A 21,224-nucleotide genomic window follows, 5' to 3' on the forward strand; every position below is an offset into this window, starting at 1 on the left:
CATTAGTGTGGGGACAATAGGTGGAAGAGTTGGTCTCGAGACCATTTACAACAAGACAAAGGCACTGGATATATAAGAGATTCAAGTAGCTGGGAGAAAGTAGGTAAGATTGTATACTCTTTGACCTGAGAAGTTTATAATAAAAATAACATATCAACAGGTGCACAGTTCAGAGGCAACAATCAGGAATGCAGTAATATTTTTACTTGAGATGATAACGCTATGATGACAGAAAACTTGAAGAGGAAAAATTCTTAGAAAGATTTTGGGCCCAAAAGGGGAGTTGAAAGCTAGAAGTGAATATCAAAAGAACTGCATTTAGAACTTGAGGGCAATGTTCTAAGAAATCGGACTCAAGAGTGCTTTGGGTAGAATACCAGGTGTGGGTGATAAAGTATAGGAACACAGGAAAACAAGAACCAAGTGGATTGTTTTATATGGGGATAAAGGTGGAATTGAAGGACAACTGAAGAAATAAGTACATATCTACTAGTATGCCACAGATCAGCAGTTATATATATATATATATATAAAAAAACAAAGATGATGTGACTTACCAAATGAAAGTGCTGGCAGGTCGACACACACACAAACATACACACAAAATTCAAGCTTTCGCAACAAACTGTTGCCTCATCAGGAAAGAGGGAAGGAGAGGGAAAGACGAAAGGAAGTGGGTTTTAAGGGAGAGGGTAAGGAGTCATTCCAATCCCGGGAGCGGAAAGACTTACCTTAGGGGGAAAAAAGGACGGGTATACACTCGCGCACACACACATATCCATCCACACATATACAGACACAAGCAGACATATTTAAAGACAGAGTTTGGGCAGAGATGTCAGTTGAGGCGGAAGTGCAGGGGCAAAGATGATGTTGAATGACAGGTGAGGTGTGAGTGGCGGCAACTTGAAATTAGCGGAGATTGAGGCCTGGTGGGTAACGGGAAGAGAGGATATATTGAAGAGCAAGTTCCCATCTTCGGAGTTGCTTGTTGGTGGGTTTGATGTGGACGGACGTGTGAAGCTGGCCATTGGACAGGTGGAGGTCAACATCAAGGAAAGTGGCATGGGATTTGGAGTAGGACCAGGTGAATCTGATGGAACCAAAGGAGTTGAGGTTGGAGAGGAAAATCTGGAGTTCTTCTTCACTGTGAGTCCAGATCATGAAGATGTCATCAATAAATCTGTACCAAACTTTGGGTTGGCAGGCTTGGGTAACCAAGAAGGCTTCCTCTAAGCGACCCATGAATAGGTTGGCGTATGAGGGGGCCATCCTGGTACCCATGGCTGTTCCCTTTAATTGTTGGTATGTCTGGCCTTCAAAAGTGAAGAAGTTGTGGGTCAGGATGAAGCTGGCTAAGGTAATGAGGAAAGAGGTTTTAGGTAGGGTGGCAGGTGATCGGCGTGAAAGGAAGTGCTCCATCGCAGCGATGCCCTGGACGTGCGGGATATTTGTGTATAAGGAAGTGGCATCAATGGTTACAAGGATGGTTTCCGAGGGTAACACATTGGGTAAGGATTCCAGGCGTTCGAGAAAGTGGTTGGTGTCTTTGATGAAGGATGGGAGACTGCATGTAATGGGTTGAAGGTGTTGATCTACGTAGGCAGAGATACGTTCTGTGGGGGCTTGGTAACCAGCTACAATGGGGCGGCCGGGATGATTGGGTTTGTGGATTTTAGGAAGAAGGTAGAAGGTAGGGGTGCGGGGTGTCGGTGGAGTCAGGAGGTTGATGGAGTCAGGTGAAAATGAAAGGTTTTGTAGGGGGCCTAAGGTTCTGAGGATTCCTTGAAGCTCCGCCTGGACATCGGCAATGGGGTTACCTTGGCAAACTTTGTACGTGGTGTTGTCTGAAAGCTGACGCAGTCCCTCAGCCACATACTCCCGACGATCAAGTACCACGGTCGTGGAACCCTTGTCCGCAGGAAGAATGATGATGGATCGGTCAGCCTTCAGATCACAGATAGCCTGGGCTTCATCAGTTGTGATGTTGGGAGTAGGATTAAGGTTTTTTAAGAAGGACTGAGATGCAAGGCTGGAAGTCAGAAATTCCTGGAAGGTTTGGAGAGGGTGATTTTGAGGAAGAGGAGGTGGGTCCCGCTACGACAGAGGACGGAACTGTTCCAGGCAGGGTTCAATTTGGATGGTGTCTTGGGGAGTTGGATCATTAGGAGTAGGATTAGGATCATTTTTCTTCATGGCAAAGTGATATTTCCTGGAAATATATGAATATAATAGGGAAACATTCCACGCGGGAAAAATATATTTAAAAACAAAGATGATGTGACTTACCATACGAAAGCGCTGGCAGGTCGATAGAAACACAAACAAACACATACATACACACAAAATTCTAGCTTTCGCAACCAATGGTTGCTTCGTCAGGAAAGAGGGAAGGAGAGGTAAAGTTTACCCACATCCTTTCGTCTTTCCCTCTCCTTCCCTCTTTCCTGACGAAGCAACCATTGGCTGCGAAAGCTAGAATTTTGTGTGTATGTATGTGTTTGTGTTTCTATCGACCTGCCAGCGCTTTCGTATGGTAAGTCACATCATCATACAATGATGATGAGACTTACCAAACAAAAGTGCTGGCAGGTCGATAGACACACACACAAACATACATACAAAATTCTAGCTTTCGCAACCAACGGTTGCTTCGTCAGGAAAAAGGGAAGGAGAGGGAAAGACGAAAGGATGTGGGTTTTAAGGGAGAGGGTAAGGAGTCATTCCAATCCCGGGAGCAGAAAGACTTACCTTAGGGGGAAAAAAGGACGGGCATACACTCTCTCGCGCACACACACCCACACCCACCCACACACACACACACACACACACACACACACACACACACACACGCATGCATGCATATATATATATATATATATATATATATATATATAATCTCAAGGGGAACTACTACTACTTCAGGTGGGAGGAGATGACAAGAGGCATAGTAGTATTACAAAATAAAAAACAAAATGCCCAATAATGACAATTAAAAAAAGCAGCAGGTTCTAGTAACATACATTCTGAAGGTTTACACTTGCTGTAATCAAATTAATTTCAAAAATGCAACAAGAAATAAATGTATGGACATGTTCACAGTAATTTTCTTCCGCTGAAAATTAAATTTTGAAGCCAATTCTCATTTAAGAACAAAAGATAAATGCATTTATTTGTTTGTACATAACTACTGAGCACACCTGAATACTGTTCATATCATGTTTAAACAAAACTTATAAACCATATGATTATACAAATAAAACCCAATATAGTAAGACAGTGCAGTATGCTGTTTTATACATAATTTGCCCATCTTGAAAAATATGTTCAAATTAAAAACAAAAGTTCAGGGAACATAATGATAGGTGCCATTAACAATTGTCAGCAATACTACTTGACCAAGTGAGACACCAGTAAAACCTCATTATTCACAGAGCAGCATGAAACTCTGCCGTACGAAACAAGACCACACCAATGACATTTAACATACATATCATCTTTTGGTTTTTGAGTATCTGTGAAAACTGTATTGTTCCAAATGACAATGATGCTATTAGTGATCTAAGTAATGAATGTCTTAGTAATATTTGCAAAGGCTTAAATGCTGCTGTCACATAAGTTTTTGTTTGAGATACACTTTGTGAGGATGTAAATGCCTGAATATATATCTTTTGTGAAACCTGAATATGCCTATGTTATTGTCAGACTCATTCTCTGTCACACATTTAAGCCCTTCTCAGTATAGTGCTATGAAAGTTTCAACAATGGTTAACAGTACTGGTTCATTATGTTACTGAACAGATGTACAATTTGGGCACAGAACAGATACTGCAATTGTCATGATGGATTACATGAGTGAAAACAATGTGAGGTCCCTCAGAATAAGTAAATGGAATGCAATAAACATGAGTTACATTTCTAATGTGTAATACTGCACAATGGATAAATACCCATTTGCAAGGAAGAATTCTGTACATTTTGTGACTGCTGCACTTTCTTTCTCCTATAAATCATAAAAAAACCTTTGTAAAAATTTCCTTATTTTGAAGCAAGCAGATGAGTGGTCCCATTTATGTAGTACTGATGTAACTATCTTGTTTTGTATCAATGTATTTGCTCTCACTACTTAGATACTTTCTAGAGACAGGCTTTTATATTCAACAATGTAAAGCTACACCTGCAAAATGCCTCATATTATCTCCTATACTGGACTTGTTACACTGCCTCTGTTAACTTCAATGGGTGTGAAAGACAAATAGGGATTAATATATAAAATGTACGGAGTATATATATAAATATATTCTTCTCATTTATCACTCTTGTGCAAGTTTATTTTTGCTTTATCTCACAAGTTCCATTTGGCAGTTATCATTGTATTCCCCGAACTACTCGGGCATCTACAGTGTACATATAAAATATAAGTAATTTACAATAATAGTGCCACTCATGCTAAATTATTAAAATGCAGTTCATACAATAAATTATCAGACTATGTTAAGGGAGCAAGTTATTCATGAGATGGCAGCAGCACTGTATAGCAATTTCCTTGGCCCTCTGACCTCATACACTTTTTCAAAACTCAATGCCACCCCCCCCCCCCCCTCCATATATACATACACAATATCTTGCCAATCACATTATCAAAAATTAAAATTGTTTGTATAATTATTCCTGTCCATTGGTAATAATTCAAGGGCTGTTACAATTACTGTGTGTCGCTGACTGGTTACATGATCAAGAAATATGTCACTGTGTGCACTCACATTTTGCAATGACTTGAGCCATTTTATGATATAACAAAACTGTATAAAAATTGTGTAACATACACAATAAGAAAATTAAAGTTGTAGTAGTGCACAGAAGAGGAAATATTCTGCTGTATACCAATACACCTGTTTTAAGCATTTTTAAGGCACAGAACACACACTCTCCTTTTTCACTACACTGTGAAAAAAATGTCAATATATTGGCTGTACACAAAACATGTTACTAATTGCTGGCAAAAAATACAACACATTTACAAAGCATAACTTCCGTATGTAAAGTAGTAACATCAAACACTGCAGTAACAATTTAGAATTATAAAATAAACAATTTTTCACACACAGTGGCTGCCATTATTACCTTCTTTTTAACTGGCACAGATAACATTACTCAAGTCCTACATATTTAAGCAAGTGAGGTACAGTTATAACAAGGATAGCTGATCCAACAATTAGTAATTGTGTTGTACGCTGCTGTCTTTGCAGTTGCTGTTCATGATCAATGGTGACAACACTGATTTTGTCATTTGCAAATTCCGAAGTCGGAATGTGAGACACAGGTATTGTGGCTTTTATCTCCTGCAATTTTTTTTCTATAATTACTGTCTGTTTGTTCAAAGCATCTGTAATAACATCTGTGTTACCAACATTTTTGTGGCGTTCAGCTCGGGTTACATCATTCAGTTTGTTAACCATATCTTTCAACTGCTGGATCCCTTCAACATCTGAAAGTGATGCCACAGTTTTCAGTTTATCAATAACACTAGACAGCTCCTCCTCATACTTTGGCAAGATTTCTGCACGAAGTCCTACACTATCATTATTATTTGCAACAGAATCGGTTATCAATGTCCGCAATTCCTTCATTTTTAATCTATTATTAACTGAGCTCCCGACAACTCCAATTACTGTTCCAATAATGGAACCAATTATTGACCAGTATTTTGTTTTTTCAGCTTGTGCTCGCTCTTGTTCATGACTTTCCTTAACCGCTGAAGAAAGCATGGAAAAGTATTCTCTCTCTTCCCTCTCTAACTGTTGAAATTCAGTCATTAGTTTCCTTTCTTCCTTCAGTATTTGATGTTCTTGTGTGATTAGCTGAACATAACGATCCTCTCCTCTCGTGGTACTATCCAAGGCAGCATGTATATCCTTCAGTTGGGTTTGAATTTCTGTTACAGCTTTATTTGCTTCTCTCCTCCTTTCCTGTGCGGCTATAAACTTTTCTTCAGCTTCAAGTACCCTAGTTTGCGCTCGCCTGACTTCATCCATTCCAGTTACTTCTTCATACCATTTCACTAGGTCTGTTAATTTACGTGTCAACAGACTTTCATGCTTCTCTGTTACTACACTGATCGCTGGCTGAGTGTTTGATAAAGCTTTATATAAATAAACTATAGGTCTTCTTGCCTTTATCCTGAATAATTCGCTGACAATAGTAACTCTACGTAGAGCGACAGCCATACCTAATTTTTCTGTATATCCAGCTATAAAACAGCTGTATAAAGGTTACTAAAATAACTACACACAGAACTAAGGTGTCTGTCTGATTTGGGTAAGACACATGACGTACGTAGAAGTTATAAGAAGTTTACTAAGCAAATTACAATTTTATGCTGTCATTTACCCCTGACGCGGTTGGATTACGTTATGGTACAATACCTGGTGCCCACACACTATTGCTTCACGAAATGCTGTTGTGATCCATTACCGGTTTTTATTAATAGACGGAACGTCAAATATAAGCAGTTTTATAATATAATTCCTAAATGACAGCTTCTAGGAAATAAAGCAGTGAGTGTGATAGGTGTGCTACAAAAACAAGCACTTTCTCCAAGTCAAACATTATTTACAGTGTCACACTATTCCCCATGTCACTATCACATGTGATAACAGATACAACTCTGGTCAGATGTAAACACTTTGCTTATAGTTGCACAGATAAAACATTTGCAATTTGAAGGTCTTTGTTTTTAGCAGAGGAAGTTTTAATACAATATTGTGGAATATTGAAGACATCTGTTGCTTTCGTGTTCTTTAATGTATCTAATTCCTGTTGGAATCATAATGTTTAATTGTGAACCTTATTAATTTAGGCTTTTTAGAAAAAAAGATAAATACACATCGTATTCGAATCTTGCGGTGCGAATTACAGTTTGCATTATTTTGATAAGAGGGGTTAAAGTTATTATACTAATGTTATAATTAACTTTTCACATTGTTTATTTATTATTGTATAATGTCAGATACCGATAATTTCTTCCTATCGCCAATAAATATTGACTAAAGTTGATAAGCATTCTACCTTTTTCTTTCAGCGATGTTAGAAAACTTAAGCTCATAGCGATAGATATCCCAGAATGCATCACGTCCCTACCCTTGGCAGTCAAGTGCAAGCTCTGTCTCAGTGTTGTGCGAATTTCGTCTTACGTAAAGGTCTAAATAAACTATGTTTTTAGCGATTTCGTGATGGATGACAAGTGTCGGAATGTGTATGCAGATATGTGTCGTTAAGTGTATTGTGAAGTGCGTGAACCATTAAAGCCTGCAAAATAGGGAATATCTTTTTAAACGCGAGGTAGGGCGAGACCCATCGGTGCTGCCTACCCACCATATTTCTTGATAACTGGCCTGATGCCATGGGTTGTTTTGGTAGCGGAGGCTCAAAAGCGGACCAAGAAGAACGAAAAATTTTAAGTGAACGAAATAAAAAGATAAACGCACAACTCCAAAAGGATAAACAAGTGTATAGAGCAACGCACAGGTTATTATTACTAGGTAAATAAAAGATCAGAGTGCTTTAGTTGATCGTAAAGTCCTGTCAGCCATATTGAGACAGCATGAGATATTTTTGATTAATTTTGTGTTCTGAATTACGCCTGATATGACTTCTGTTTTTTAACAAGGTGCCGGAGAATCAGGGAAAAGCACAATAGTGAAGCAGATGAGGATATTGCATGTCAATGGCTTTAGTGAAGAGTAAGTGTCAGTCTCTCTACATATCTAAGCATGTTTCATTTTGATGTATTTTTGTGTAAATAAGACGCCGGTTTATTGAGAAAATGGTTGCTGAAGTATCTTAGTGACTTCTCTTGTGTATACAAACATGATTCAGATGTTTAGATTCACGCCAAGTAGCTTATGTTGATTTCGTTCTCATCCAGTCAAACACTTGTTTGGAACGCCTCTTTTTCGTCGTACATAATCGTTATTATATCATTTACTCCACTGAAATTATGCAAATTAATCATCCTTGGGTAATCCAAGAAAAATTTATTGTGTGTGACATACATTTGAAATGCAGTTGTTTTTGTTGACTTACTCTGGGACTAGCTATCAACATGATACATAAACAGTGGGAGTGCAGATAAATGAAAATGAGTCTGTAAGACATGTCGTATTACTGTAATTACATCATGTGAAGATCATTTGTAGTTGCTCCATTGGTAAATGCATTTTCGAAAACACATCTCCATCAGTCATTAAATGCCTTTAAATTGTAAACTTTGTGTTACTGTGGTACAGAAATTCTTGTTTGGGGAAGTAATTTTAGCGCTCAGTCCACTGATATTTACATTAATCATAGTTATTTTAGTACAACACAATTCCCATTATGATTTTGAGCAGTTATTTATGTGAAATTTCTATGTGCCATTTAAGACATACGTGTCAGCTTCATTTTTAGATGAAGCAGAGTTCATTAATTTTTTTGAATATCTCTCTTTCCAGTCTTATGGTAGACTGGACTGTTAAAATGTTGGTGTGGCCAGATTCTACCCATATTTTAAGGTTATAATCAATTCCTTGCACAAACTTCAGAATTGTATGATTCTCCCTCCCTCCCTACAACCTACCCTGTTTTGTTTTTATGAGGCTCTGTTAAAATGGTATTAATACACTTCTCTGATTTTGCTATTTTTCCAATTCCAGCAGAGCAACGAACAAGTTCCCTTTTCATATTTGTCCTTATCCTTCTAGAAAATATATCTCTACTACTCATTAAAACTGTTGTGTGTGTGTGTGTAAGCTTTCACAGAAGTTGTTTATGAATTTCTTGGTTCTTGTTACTGCATTGTATTACCTAGAATGTGGGTTCAAAGATTTTGGATAAAGTGATGCAGTATCAAAACAGTAGAACTTAGAACTACAATAGGGCCTATATTATTGCCTCAGTATTCTTACCTTCTGTAATTGGCAATTTATTTATTTACACAGTTTTGTGTAATTTCCAACATTTGTATCGTTTTGTATGTAATGATCTTCCAATTTAGCCATCAGAGATCACTTTATAGCTGACTCAAAGCACCATTTAGCCGGAATCTATTACTAATTACTTTTTCCTGTGCTTGTATGGTGGAACTGTCTATTCTATACAGGTTCCTAAGTTTGTGCTGTAGTGTGGCACATAAATTCAATACATTGTGCACTCTGCTAAATAATAGGAACTTGTAGTTCCATATCTGCCCACGAAGTTCTTGATGCTCTGTGTACAGAAACGTTATTTTGATAGTCATTTTCTGGTACCTCTTTGGTTTTTTTAAGTTTTTTTTTATTTTTTATTTTTTTTTATTATTGTCCCCCACCCCCAACCCCACACCCCCCTCCCAGACATTTTGTGTGTAGAAATAGGTACAATAATCACTACATTATCCCTTGGGTAATGCCTGTTAAAATTTGTTGCCCTGTATTCCAGCCACTTCCTTTCTTATATAAATTGTTTTGGTTGACATTTGATTTTACTGAAGATCAGAAAACTGCGTATAAACCCTTGCCTCACATAAACTTGGCTCATCTGAAAATTGAAATGGCTCCTGCTGATTTGTTCTAACAAAAAAGTGAACTTTAAACTAATCTTTCACATTTTCAATGGGCGAATCACAAGAATTATGACAATTCAACTTGTTCGATACAGTGTTTGTTTGGGAGGGTAAAAATAGCCAATTCTTTGGTTGGAAAAAACTAATTCTTGACTTCGGAAGTCAGTCTTGAAATGTCTTCTTTGTGTCTTCAAGACCACCTCTGTTACCTGTATATGGCGATGTTCATGATTTGTGTCCTGAACCAGGCATTTGGAAACAGTGATCATTGTCGCTGAACTCTTATCAACTGACTACTTCCTTCCGTAAGGCCTGTCGGCCCCACCCACCGTAGCACTGAATTAAAAACTATTGTTTGAAGGGGAAAAAAGTCACAAGACGTATTTCGTTGAAATATGTAGAGATTAAATGTAAATAAGTTATACGCAACTACAACCAGTAAAAAAAAAAAAAGTGACTGGTTGCAGTTGTGTATGACTTATTTACATTCAATATACAGTCACGGTTCTAAAATATCCGTAATGGATAAGCATAATATGTAGAGATTACTCTGAAAATATAGTTTAAGTGCCTGTTTAGTAATAGTGACTGAGTTAAAGGGAGTTAGAACGGTTTTTTTTCCGTCTTTTTTTTTTTTTTTTCTTTCTTTTTTTTTCCCCCCCTTCACATTTTCGAATTTTTCTCTCATCATAAAATTTGCGATTTCCCAAATGAAATGGTATATATATCACTTATAAACTCCCAAGGGAAGTATTTTACTTTATTTTTTAAAATATAATCTACACTGGTTGAAAATGTAAAATTTTTACGTGTGTTACTTCAGGATCTAATAAAATCGATAATTTTTTATATAGAAGGCTGTGGTATTGGTAGCACTGTCAAAAACAATATCGTATCGTTTCATGGTATAAAGACGCGTTGAATGCCGAAGTGCTAACGTTTTTCCAAGGAAACGTGACAAATAGATTGGTAAATCTCTCAAAAAGTAAAGTTTGATGCCAAAACAAAGTGTTTTTAAGAAACATGGATTTCATGGTAATAGAATTTCAAATAAAGGGAAACATTGTGTTCAACATGGGGTGCGTGAAGTTACAGACAATGAAATCCAGGCAAACTTGTCAGTATCCAGAGAAACATCCATTAGAGCTTCGAAGATTAAAATAAAACATTGTGATACAGTTTTCTCAAAACTAAAGTGATGTAAATGATATGTTAGGTTATATTCTCAGAGATTTCCACATCCTAACAGGGGTGTTAGGTGAATGTGTGTGTTGTAAAATAGGTGGAGGACCAGTTAGTTTACATGAAGACAGGGAGGTATCAAATGGACTAGCCAGAAAACGTATTATTAATTGTGCCAGTTGTAAATATACTCATTCATTTTGGAATTCTGATAAGTGTAAAGATAATTATTTTGAACTGAATATTAGGTGGTTTTATGGATTGAGAGCTATTGGCAAAGGACACACTGCAGCTGAAATAATGTGTGCCATGATGAATATGCCAAGTCCACCTTGTAAAATCGACAAGTATGCAGGATTTATTGGAGCTGCTGTGAAATCTGTTGCAAGTGAGTCAATGAAGGGTGCTGCATACAAAGCTGTTGAAATAAATGATGGTATGACTGACATACCAGTAGCTATTGATGGCACTTGGCAAGAGTGCGAATATAGTTCCAAGAATTCTGTTGCTACGGTGACCAGTGTGGATACTGGAAACGTAATAGATTTCCATATTTTAACCAAACATTGCTATAAGTGTAAATCAGGGAATGAAGACGTTAATATCTGTGGCAGAAATTATGAAGGAACAAGTGGCAGTATGGAGGCCTTTGCAGCTATTGAAATTTTTAGTTGATCTGTGAACAAAAGGGGAGTGTGTTACACTAAGTTGTTAGGTGATGAAGACTCAAAAGCGTATAACAGTGTAGTAGCCGCTCAGCCTTACAGTGAGAAGATTATCACAAAACTGGAATGTGCTGGTCATGCCCAGTCCAGCAGAGGATGGGCGCCGGGTTGAGGAAGTTTAAACAAAGTTTGAGAGACAAGGAACTTTCTGATGGTAAAACCATAAGAGACAGGCTGACAGACAAAATGGTTGATGATGAACTACAGCAGTATTATGGGATGGTCATTTGAAATAATCCTGAGGATTTGTTGAATATGAAGCAGGCAGTATGGGCTACCTTCTTCCACAGACTGTCAATTGATGAAAATACAGTACACTACCTTTGCCCTCCTGGACATGATTCATGGTGCAATTACCGCAATGCCCAGTACTCAAACAGTTCATACAGCCATAAACGTTCCATCCCAGCAGCGGTCATGAATATCAGAAAACCTATTTACAGAGACCTGACAAATCCTGAATTACTGAAGAAGTGTCTGCATGGTCAGCCTCAAAATCCCAGTGAGTCATTCAATAATTTTATATGGACTCCCTTACCAAAAGATGTTTTTGTTGGAATGAAGACACTAAATTGGGGGGGGGGGGGGGGGTCAGTGATGGTGTTATTGCTTTTAACGATGGCCACATTGTTAGGGTGAAATTGCTACTTCATATGGGAATTAATCTTGGAGCAAAGTGCATCAGAGAACTTGGAACGGATGGACAAGGTTCGCATTGATAAAGCAGAGTATGCAGCACAATTGTCCACTAAGGAGTTCAGAAAGAAGAAAAAACTTGAAAAAGATCAAGAGGATGATATACAGTATGGTGCAAGGTGCTTCTGAGTGACTAAAAATAAAAAATTAAGCACATATTAAGTGAATTACAGTCTTTTGAAATTTTAGAAGCCGTTCCTGAAAATTTACATTTTCTGTTGCATTTTCGCTAAATCTTGGAAACCATTTCGAGTACAATATTCAAATTTTCAGGAAGCAATAACTTCCATATCCTGAGTCTACTGAACTAAAAGAAGAACATAATGTTATGTATAATTAAAATTATTTAGCATAACATATACAAAAGAAGTTCACAAAATTTTAATCATGCAATTTAAAAAATGTATTTCTGAAAGCAGTGGTTGAAATGCAATTATTGTTGTTCAGTAGGCTCAGAACATAAAGTTTAATGTCCTGTAAAAGTTTCAAGTCAATGGCTACAGTGGTTCCTGAAATACAGGGAAGCCAAGTCGCTAAATTTAACATTATCGGGGTAGGGCAGTCCATCTCTTCTTAAATAAAGAATGAAATTAGGTCTGATATGCTGTTAATTATTGATGTTAACGTTAGTGACTGAGAACTAGCTCATGTACCTAAGAATGACAGAGGAAATTGGTTGTGGCCCATTCAAGGAAGCAGCCCAGTATTCATCCCAAGTACCTTGTGCAGCATGGAAAGCCCTAAATGAGGATAACCGTATTTAATGTTTAGAGATGCAGGATGACATTTTTTGGTATTATTTATGTGAGTGTGTTACAACCTCATTGCTCATCTTTGGTTTTATGGTTGCAAAGGAAGGCAAGAAACTCAAAAATGGGTGAAAAGAGAAATTAAAATGAAAATGAAAAAAAATGCTGTTAATTAAATAATTTCATTTCCCATCTTTTTGTCTTTGCTTAAAGGAAGCTATATGTGTTTCACATAAAGATGGAGTTTAGTCAAATTGCATGATACAGCAGGGTATTTCTTCAAAAGCTCATTAAGTAAATTTGGAACTTTGCTCAGTGAGGTTAGGTATAGTTACATTTGTTGCTAAGCATCACATTCATACATTTGAGCTGTAAACTTTGTGTAGTGATGCGCTGCAGTCCAAATGCTTTTTATTTCCTCTTAACTTATTGTTGGGCTACTTTAACTGGAGATATAATTTTTAATTTTATGTGAATTTTGTAGCTGAACTGTGCTTCTTTTCATTCATTCCTTATTGTAGTAAATGTAAAGTTCTACTTAATTTATCATCAAAACTGTTGAACATAATTTTGACAAATATTCTCTCTTACACTGTCTTTAATTCGTTGGTGCATTAGTATGCATATTTACATTAATTATTAGCATTTAATACATTACAAATATCAAGTAAAATGCTTGTGTAGCAAACACTTTGACACCCTAGTAGTTGTGAGGAAGATACAAGGGATGCTTTTGATTGAGCACGTGTGTTCTGTGCCAATTAGGAATTCATTCCATTTAGCAGCAAACTGATTGTATTATTCTTGTTATTCTGATATTTAGTAGTAATGGCAGGAAATCGTACAAGGAGAAAAATATTTTCACAGTTCCTTAATGGTCATCCCTCCTTATTTTGAAATTGAAAAATAGGAACTTTGCTTTTTGTCACAAATTATTTCTTAAATCTGGAGGAGAATTGTCGTTTGAATTTGTGAGTACAACATAATTTTTTCCCAGTGGAGATTCAGACCATTTCTCATTAGAGGGCTGCTAGTTTTATGTTAATGTTTTTAGAATTGTTGTTGATAAATTGTGTGGGTAGTGACTATGATTCTGGGGAAATTTTGAAATATTGGGTTGATTGAATAGCATTATTGAACAATGTGAGAATAATGGTAGTACTAGTTTTAAATGTGTTACATGTGTTAGAAAAGTCATGCAGTTCATGGGCAAGTATTGTGAGTTTTTGTTTCCAACATTAGTTGTAGTAATTAGTTATTTTATTTTCTCGCTGACCAATATTCTCTAATTATTGTCCCCTATTTTTGAAGTTGCGCTAGAATAAATTTGTGTGTAGCTTTTTGTGCTATTATGTAGGAAAAGCAAGCTATATTTATTGAGAGTTGCAACTTTATTCATAAGTTATCCTCATCACCCTCTCCGTGTCAAAGCAGTTCAAAATTATTAAAACAAAGTTCAGTTGTGGAACATGTGATGCAAAATGTGGGCTTAAATACTGGTCCAATCAGAAATATCATCAGTTCTTTCAACAGTAACGTCTAGACAGCTTGAACATTGCTTTCTTTTCTGCCACGTATAGTATTGCAAAGATAATACTGTAATTCATAAGCAGTGGGTAATTTTTATTTTACACACATCTGTCTTGTCTCTCATAAACATAATTGCTGCAACACGTGACTGTTGACATAATCATCTAACCTGGACCAAGCACGGTGGTGCACTGGTTAGCACACTGGACTCTCATTTGGCAGGATGATGTTTCGAACCTGTGCCCAGCCATCCTGATTTAGGTTTTCCATGATTTCCTTAAATTGCTTCAGGCAAATGTTAGAATGGTTCCTTTGAAAGGGCACAGCCGATTTCCTTCCCCATCCTTGCGTAATCCAATGGGGCCGATGACCTCGGTGTGTGGTCCTCTCCTTCCAAATCAGCTAACCAACCTAATCTGAAGAAAAAAAGGAAAGGATAATTTGCTGCTTCGTGTGTTGAAATTGCTGTTTATGATGATTGTCTGTTGTCATAGGATGGCTATATTTGGGGTGGGGAAGAATTACTGACATTAATACTTGACATACTTCTGGAGTGTATTTATTGTACATGATAATGGTGATAAATTATTTCTTTTATGTGTGTGTTTGTTTCACCACAATTTTGGCATTTGTTAGATATCCGATACATTGAATTTGGCAATGTTGGTGGCTGGATCCCTTCTTGACACCACCACTCCCTTCCTGGAAGTAATTTGTGTACTTCATATATGCATCTGGTGTAGATCTCATGTTAAAGTGTGGTAATGTTTTCTAAATGTTTGTGTAAACTGTAAGTGAGGCAGAAAGTGGTTATCAGCCTGGCATTTACCTAATTGGATGTGAAAAAAATGCCTAAGAGCTTGATCCAGGCTGGCTGCTCACCGATCCTTGTTGTTAATCTACTAGGCGGATTAAAGCAGGTGCTGGTTCAGGTGCCTGTGCGCTGATGGCAGTGTTAGTGCACTGAGGGCAGGTGAAGGTGATATCTGACTGTTACATCCCAAATCTATAGTATTATCATAAATTTTCATTCAAGTATCTAACAAAAGAAAATAAATGAAGAAGATAACTTTGCCAGGAATTGAAGATGAAAAAAGAGGAATACATTTATTGGCAGCATGAAATTTGGACTTTTTTAGAGATATAGACCATTTTCTCGTAGAAGTAAGGACCATTTCCGTGTACACCATTTGTGGTATTATATAATATAATTTGTGATAAATTAACTTCTCTTGAAACAATGCTGCTAGTTAATCCACAACCATAGCGCAAAGAAGATAACACGGATAAAGTAATGTAAGAAATCAAACAGTGGAAAATCCAGCATGGAATGACAACAGTATCATAAAAAGGATAGATTGCTACTCACCATATAGAGGAGACACTGAGTTGCAGACAAGCCAAAACAAATAGAATGCTATACATTTGAGCTTTCAGCCTAAAGGCCTTCTTCTAAAGTAGAAAACACACACACATTCTCACGACCACAACTGCACATGCACAACCACTCTCTGGCCACTGACACAGGGCTGCGTACAGCAACTGCACCTGACAGGAGAAGCACTCTGTGGGTGGTGAAGGTAAGGACGACACTAGGCAGGGAGGAGGAGGGATAGCAGGGTAGATGTGCTGCAGAAACCTACATATATCCTTGTCCATCTCCACTCCAACCCTGCTTCTAACCCCTTGCCTCATGGCTCATGTCCCAGTAATAGACGCCAATGCAAGACCTCTCCTGTATATCCTCCCACTACCATGATCATCACCTGTCTCTCCCCCCCCCCCCCCCCTTCCCCGGCAGTTGGGTCCCTTCTGGTGCTTCCGCACCCACTTCTTGAGCATTGGCTCACCACCTCTTGGGGAAACCACTCCCCATCCGTCAGCCGGAGGTACCTCATCCTCCTCTGGCTTCTCTAGCTAGGAAGAGGTCTTTTGGGACTCTTCCTTCCACGATTCTTGCTGGTCCATAACTAGACACCAGCAAGGGGCTGAAGGAGACGCAGGTTGATGTCTGTCCTCCTCTGTACTTGAAATCAGTTCAGGGAAACCTTCTCAGCCCTCGTCTTCTGAGGAGGAGGAGGATAAAAAGAAATCTTCTAAGACAAAGGAAACTCTGATGGGTCTCCACATCAATGGACTCTGCACATAGGCCTTCTGTGCCAAAGGTGGAGATCCCGGTGGCTCCTGAGGCACCTGATCTCCCCAGGCAATGTGCCACAGAACCTATGTGAGTGCATGCCGACATCTCATCTGGTGGCCGTACATGACCCCAGCTCACAACCTGCCCGTGCTGCTCCCCCACCCCCTACCCCCTCCATTTCTGGTCACTTCATGCCCCAACAGTAGTCAGTCATTTTTATCTGCCAGTGGAATTGTAATGGGTTTTTCCACCCACCTGGCGGAGCAACAGCAGCTTTCAAGCACATACACTGCATTCTGTTTTGCCATCCAGGAAACATGGTTTCCAGAAATTTGGACCCTTGCCCTTCTTGGCTACTGAGGTTATTTTATGAATCATACTAACTATCAGAAAGTATCGAGTGCAGTTTGTACAAATGTGCTGGATTCAATATATAGTGGCCTTGTACCTCTTGATACTCCATTGGAGCCTGTGGCTGTTCAGGTACAGGCACATCAGGATTTTGTGATCTGTAATGTTTATCTCCCACCCGATGGTGTCGTGTCCCAGGACATACTGAATGCATTACTCGCTCACCTCCTCCCACCATTTCTATTCTAGGTAGATTCCAGCCCCCATAACCCATTGTGGGGTGGAACAATGATAACTGATCACTGGCCATCATAAAGACATCAAAACTTTAGTGGCACAACTTGAGTTTTGCCTGTTGAACTCTGGTGCCCCACACATTTCAATGTTGCACACAGGACTTATTCAACCATTGATCTCTCCTTTCACAGTCCTGGTCTTCGACCATCTATCCACTAGAGGGTCTACAATGACCTGTGTGGTAGTAATCTGATATTCCTGTCCCTCCCTCAGAATTTCCCTCCCTCAGAATTGCTTCCCTGGACGTTTGCCCAGATGGGTTCTCTGTAATGCTAACTGGGATGGACTTATGCTGTCATCCTTAGCTCCCCATCATAAGGCCGTATCGATATGGTTGTTCAGCATACAACAGCAGCCATTCTGTTCGCAGCCAGCAAAGTCATCCCTCTTCCTCAGGACACACCGCCCCCTCCCCCCTTTGGAAGACAATACCCTGATGGACCCCAGAGATCGCTGCGGCCATTAGAGAACATAGGTGGGCTCTCCAACGCCATAATCGGCACCCTTCATCAAAGCATCTCACTGCCTTTCAAACAGCTAGGTGCCTTTGTTCCCTATTTCATAAAATTATGAAAACAAGGAACCTGGGACCAGTATGTTTGCACCATTGGGTCACGTACCTAACAATCACAGATATGGACAGAGACCAGATGACTCCATGGCTTCCAGTCCCATGCAGGTGTACCAAGTATTTCCTTCGAAAGTGCCATTTACACTGATCCAGACGCTGTTGCTGAGAATTTTGCTGATCATTACGCTCACACATTTGCATCTGAGAACTAACACCCTGCCTATCAACTCATATAACAGCAGGAGGAGCGAATGTGCTCATCTTTTATTACCCTCCTCCAGGAGCCGCTCCATTCAGTGAATGGGAACTCACTAGTGCCTTAGCCTATTGCCCAGATACAGCCCCCAGGGTGAGACCAAGTTCAGAGGCAAAAGCTGAAACATCTCTCAGCAGATCGCCAATGTCACATCCTTGTCCTCCTTAATCGGATCTCAAATGAGGATGAGTTCCTGTCACAGTGGCAATGAAGTGCAATAGTTCCAGTACTGAAACTGAGTAAGAACTGACAATGGAGTTCTGCAGGGCTGTTTACTGAGTGTCCCCACTTCCTGGTGCCATCAATGGTCTAGCGGCAGCTGTGGGGTCTCCAGAATCGCCCTCCTTATATGCCGATGATTTTTGCCTTTATTATTGCTCCTTTAGTATGGTAGTGGCTGAGCGTAGCCTACAGGATGCCATGAAAGGCGCAGTTGTGGGCTCTCACCCATGGCTTTTTGGTTCTCAACTGCCAATTCTTGTGTCGTGCACTTTTGTCACAGTCATAATGCCTACCCACACCCAGAGCTTTACGTAGACAGTTAGTCAGTTCTTGTAGTTCAAGCGCACAGCTTTCTGGGACTAGTCTTTGATTCTCAGCCGATGTGGTTTTCCCACCTTCGCCAACTTAAGCGAAAGTGCTGGCAATGCCTCAATACACGTCACTGCGTCTCTTAACACTAGTTGGGATGCAGATAGCACTACCCTTTTGCGGCTGTACAAAGCCCTGATTCTGTCCTGTCTTGTTTATGGCAGTCTTGCATATGGTTCATCACCACCTTCAGCATTGCAGAAACTGGACCCCATTCATTATTCTGGGGTTCAACTTGGGACTGGCGCCTTTCGAACTAGCCCTGTTAACGGCCTACTAGTCGAGGCTGGAGTCTCTCCATTACCTATCAGGCACCAACAAGAGTTGCCGAATTTCACTGTATGCATTTGCAGCTTCCCTGAGCATCACAAATACCGTGTCCTTGTCCCTGGAAGGGAGTTCCACCTACCTGAAAGGTGACCCAGAACTGGGTTTACAATTACTGAATGTCTCCACTGTCTGTGTTTGAAACTGCAACTTCCTCCACTGTTGCCTCTGGTCTGGGAGACATAACATGTGCTCCCAAGGCTTGTGCTGTGACCTCAGATTTGCCTCGAAGTCTCCTTTGGTCCAAAAGATTCCATTGACCCCATGATTTTTCATTGCCTGTTCTTGGCTGTCCTTGAGAAGTATCCAGGTTTGGAAGTGGTATTCACCAATGACTCAACAGTTGATGCATGAAAGGGCTTTGCATATCCACATGCACAGTGTAGTGAACTCCACTCTCTGACTGGCTGCAGTGTCTTCACTGATAGCCATTAAATTAGCCCTTATCCATGTTTGTTCATTCACTGGCAAGAGCATTATACTATGTAATGACTTCCTTAGCAGCCTTCAGACTATAGGCCAGTGCTACTCTTCTACCCACTGGTTACAGCTACTAAGGATCTTGTGCCAGATAGCCATCAAGGTGGGTGGCCAGTCATTTTCATTTGGACTTCTGGTCATGTTGGGATTTTGAGAAATGAACGAGCTGACCAGTTAGCCTAGCTGGCTACCAGGATGCTGATTCTGGAAATGGGGGTCCCAGGACCAGACCTTTGATTCCATTGATTGCCGGAATTCTGGAACTCAGAATGATCTGCCGTGATCTCCCCGACCAAACTGAATACAATGAAGGACACCATGTGGCACTCTTCCCTGCGTACTTCTCGCAGGGATCCACCATCCTCTGTAGACTCTACATTGGCCGATCTTGGCTGACCCGTGGCAATTTTGTCAGATGTGAGGATCTCCCTCACTGCCGATACAGAACCTGCCTAATGGTGGACCAATTACTCATAGACTACCCTAATTTGGCTCCTTTGAGATGGCATCTTAATCTGCCTGACACACACCCACTGGTGCTAACAGAGGATGCCAACTTGGCTGACCTGGTGTTATTTTTTGCCTGCAAAGTTGGCTTCTATTCATCCCTGTAAGGTAGGGCTTTTTGGTGCCATTGACTGCCTATGGGGTTGGTGGGCACCCCCCACTCCACCACCACCACCACACCCCAAGCATCCCTTGGTGGCTCTTACAGGTGGCCCAACCTGCCATCTGCCCTTTCCACTGTTTTAGTCTCTTTAGTTTTTCATTTTGTGGTTTTTATGACTTGGCTGTGCTGTCTTTTTTGTGGGCTTCATCTCTGTTTTTTTATTATTTTAGTTACACTTAGGTTCTCAGATTTACCTTTCGCCTCCTTCCTTTGACTACTACTCCTGGTTTACCATTTAACTGATGAAGGGACTGATAACCATGCAGTTTATTCCCTTTCACTCCAAACCAACAAGCCACCTAATCTATTCAGATGTGGCTAAGAGTTGAGCTGTAATGTTGTAAGAAACAATAATTAGTGCATTTTGAGGAATCAGTAATACTGTGCCGTTGCAGCTTTTAGATTGATGTTGGATAATTTTGAGGAAAATAAAATTATCCGTGGTATCTGTCTAATGCATTGTCAACCTACCAGCACAGTCATCATTTAGATTTTTGTGAAACAGAATGAGATTTTCACTCTGCAGCGGAGTGTGCGCTGATATGAAACTTCCTGGCAGATTAAAACTGTGTGCCCGACCGAGACTCGAACTCGGGACCTTTGCCTTTCGCGGGCAAGTGCTCTACCAACTGAGCTACCGAAGCACGACTCACGCCCGGTACTCACAGCTCTACTTCTGCCAGTACCTCGTCTCCTACCTTCCAAACTTTACAGAAGCTCTCCTGCGAACCTTGCAGAACTAGCACTCCTGAAAGAAAGGATATTGCGGAGACATGGCTTAGCCACAGCTTGGGGGATGTTTCCAGAATGAGATTTCACTCTGCAGCGGAGTGTGCGCTGATATGAAACTTCCTGGCAGATTAAAACTGTGTGTCCAACCGAGACTCGAACTCGGGACCTTTGCCTTTCGCGGGCAAGAGCTTCTGTAAAGTTTGGAAGGTAGGAGATGAGGTACTGGCAGAAGTAGAGCTGTGAGTACCGGGCGTGAGTCGTGCTTCGGTCGCTCAGATGGTAGAGAACTTGCCCGCGAAAGGCAAAGGTCCCGAGTTCGAGTCTCAGTCGGGCACACAGTTTTAATC

The 21,224-nt window shown here is 39.9% G+C and overlaps 2 protein-coding genes across 2 annotated transcripts in view; one reads left to right on the forward strand and one right to left on the reverse strand.

Annotated features, from left to right (window-relative positions):
- Positions 1–4,524: 4,524 nt before the first annotated feature.
- LOC124802589 (mitochondrial potassium channel-like) lies at positions 4,525–6,663 on the reverse strand. Its single transcript, XM_047263465.1, has one exon. It carries the CDS (start codon positions 6,225–6,227, stop codon positions 5,151–5,153), a length of 1,077 nt encoding a protein of 358 aa, XP_047119421.1. The 5' UTR covers positions 6,228–6,663; the 3' UTR covers positions 4,525–5,150.
- Positions 6,664–7,160: 497 nt separating this feature from the next.
- Positions 7,161–21,224, forward strand: part of LOC124802691 (guanine nucleotide-binding protein G(s) subunit alpha) — a 358,394-nt gene continuing 344,330 nt past the window's right edge. Inside the window, exons 1-2 of the mRNA XM_047263629.1 lie at positions 7,161–7,541; positions 7,670–7,742. Coding sequence (XP_047119585.1) covers positions 7,403–7,541; positions 7,670–7,742 — 212 coding nt within the window. The 5' untranslated portion in view covers positions 7,161–7,402. The remainder of the gene's footprint in view (positions 7,542–7,669; positions 7,743–21,224) is intronic.

This window comes from Schistocerca piceifrons, chromosome 6, assembly GCF_021461385.2.
Source record: "Schistocerca piceifrons isolate TAMUIC-IGC-003096 chromosome 6, iqSchPice1.1, whole genome shotgun sequence".
NCBI classification, from domain to species: domain Eukaryota; kingdom Metazoa; phylum Arthropoda; class Insecta; order Orthoptera; family Acrididae; genus Schistocerca; species Schistocerca piceifrons.

What these genes read in the sequence shown, in the direction of transcription:
- LOC124802589 (XM_047263465.1), bottom strand. Translation starts at nt 6,227, where the DNA reads ATGGCTGTCGCTCTACGTAGAGTTACTATTGTCAGCGAATTATTCAGG.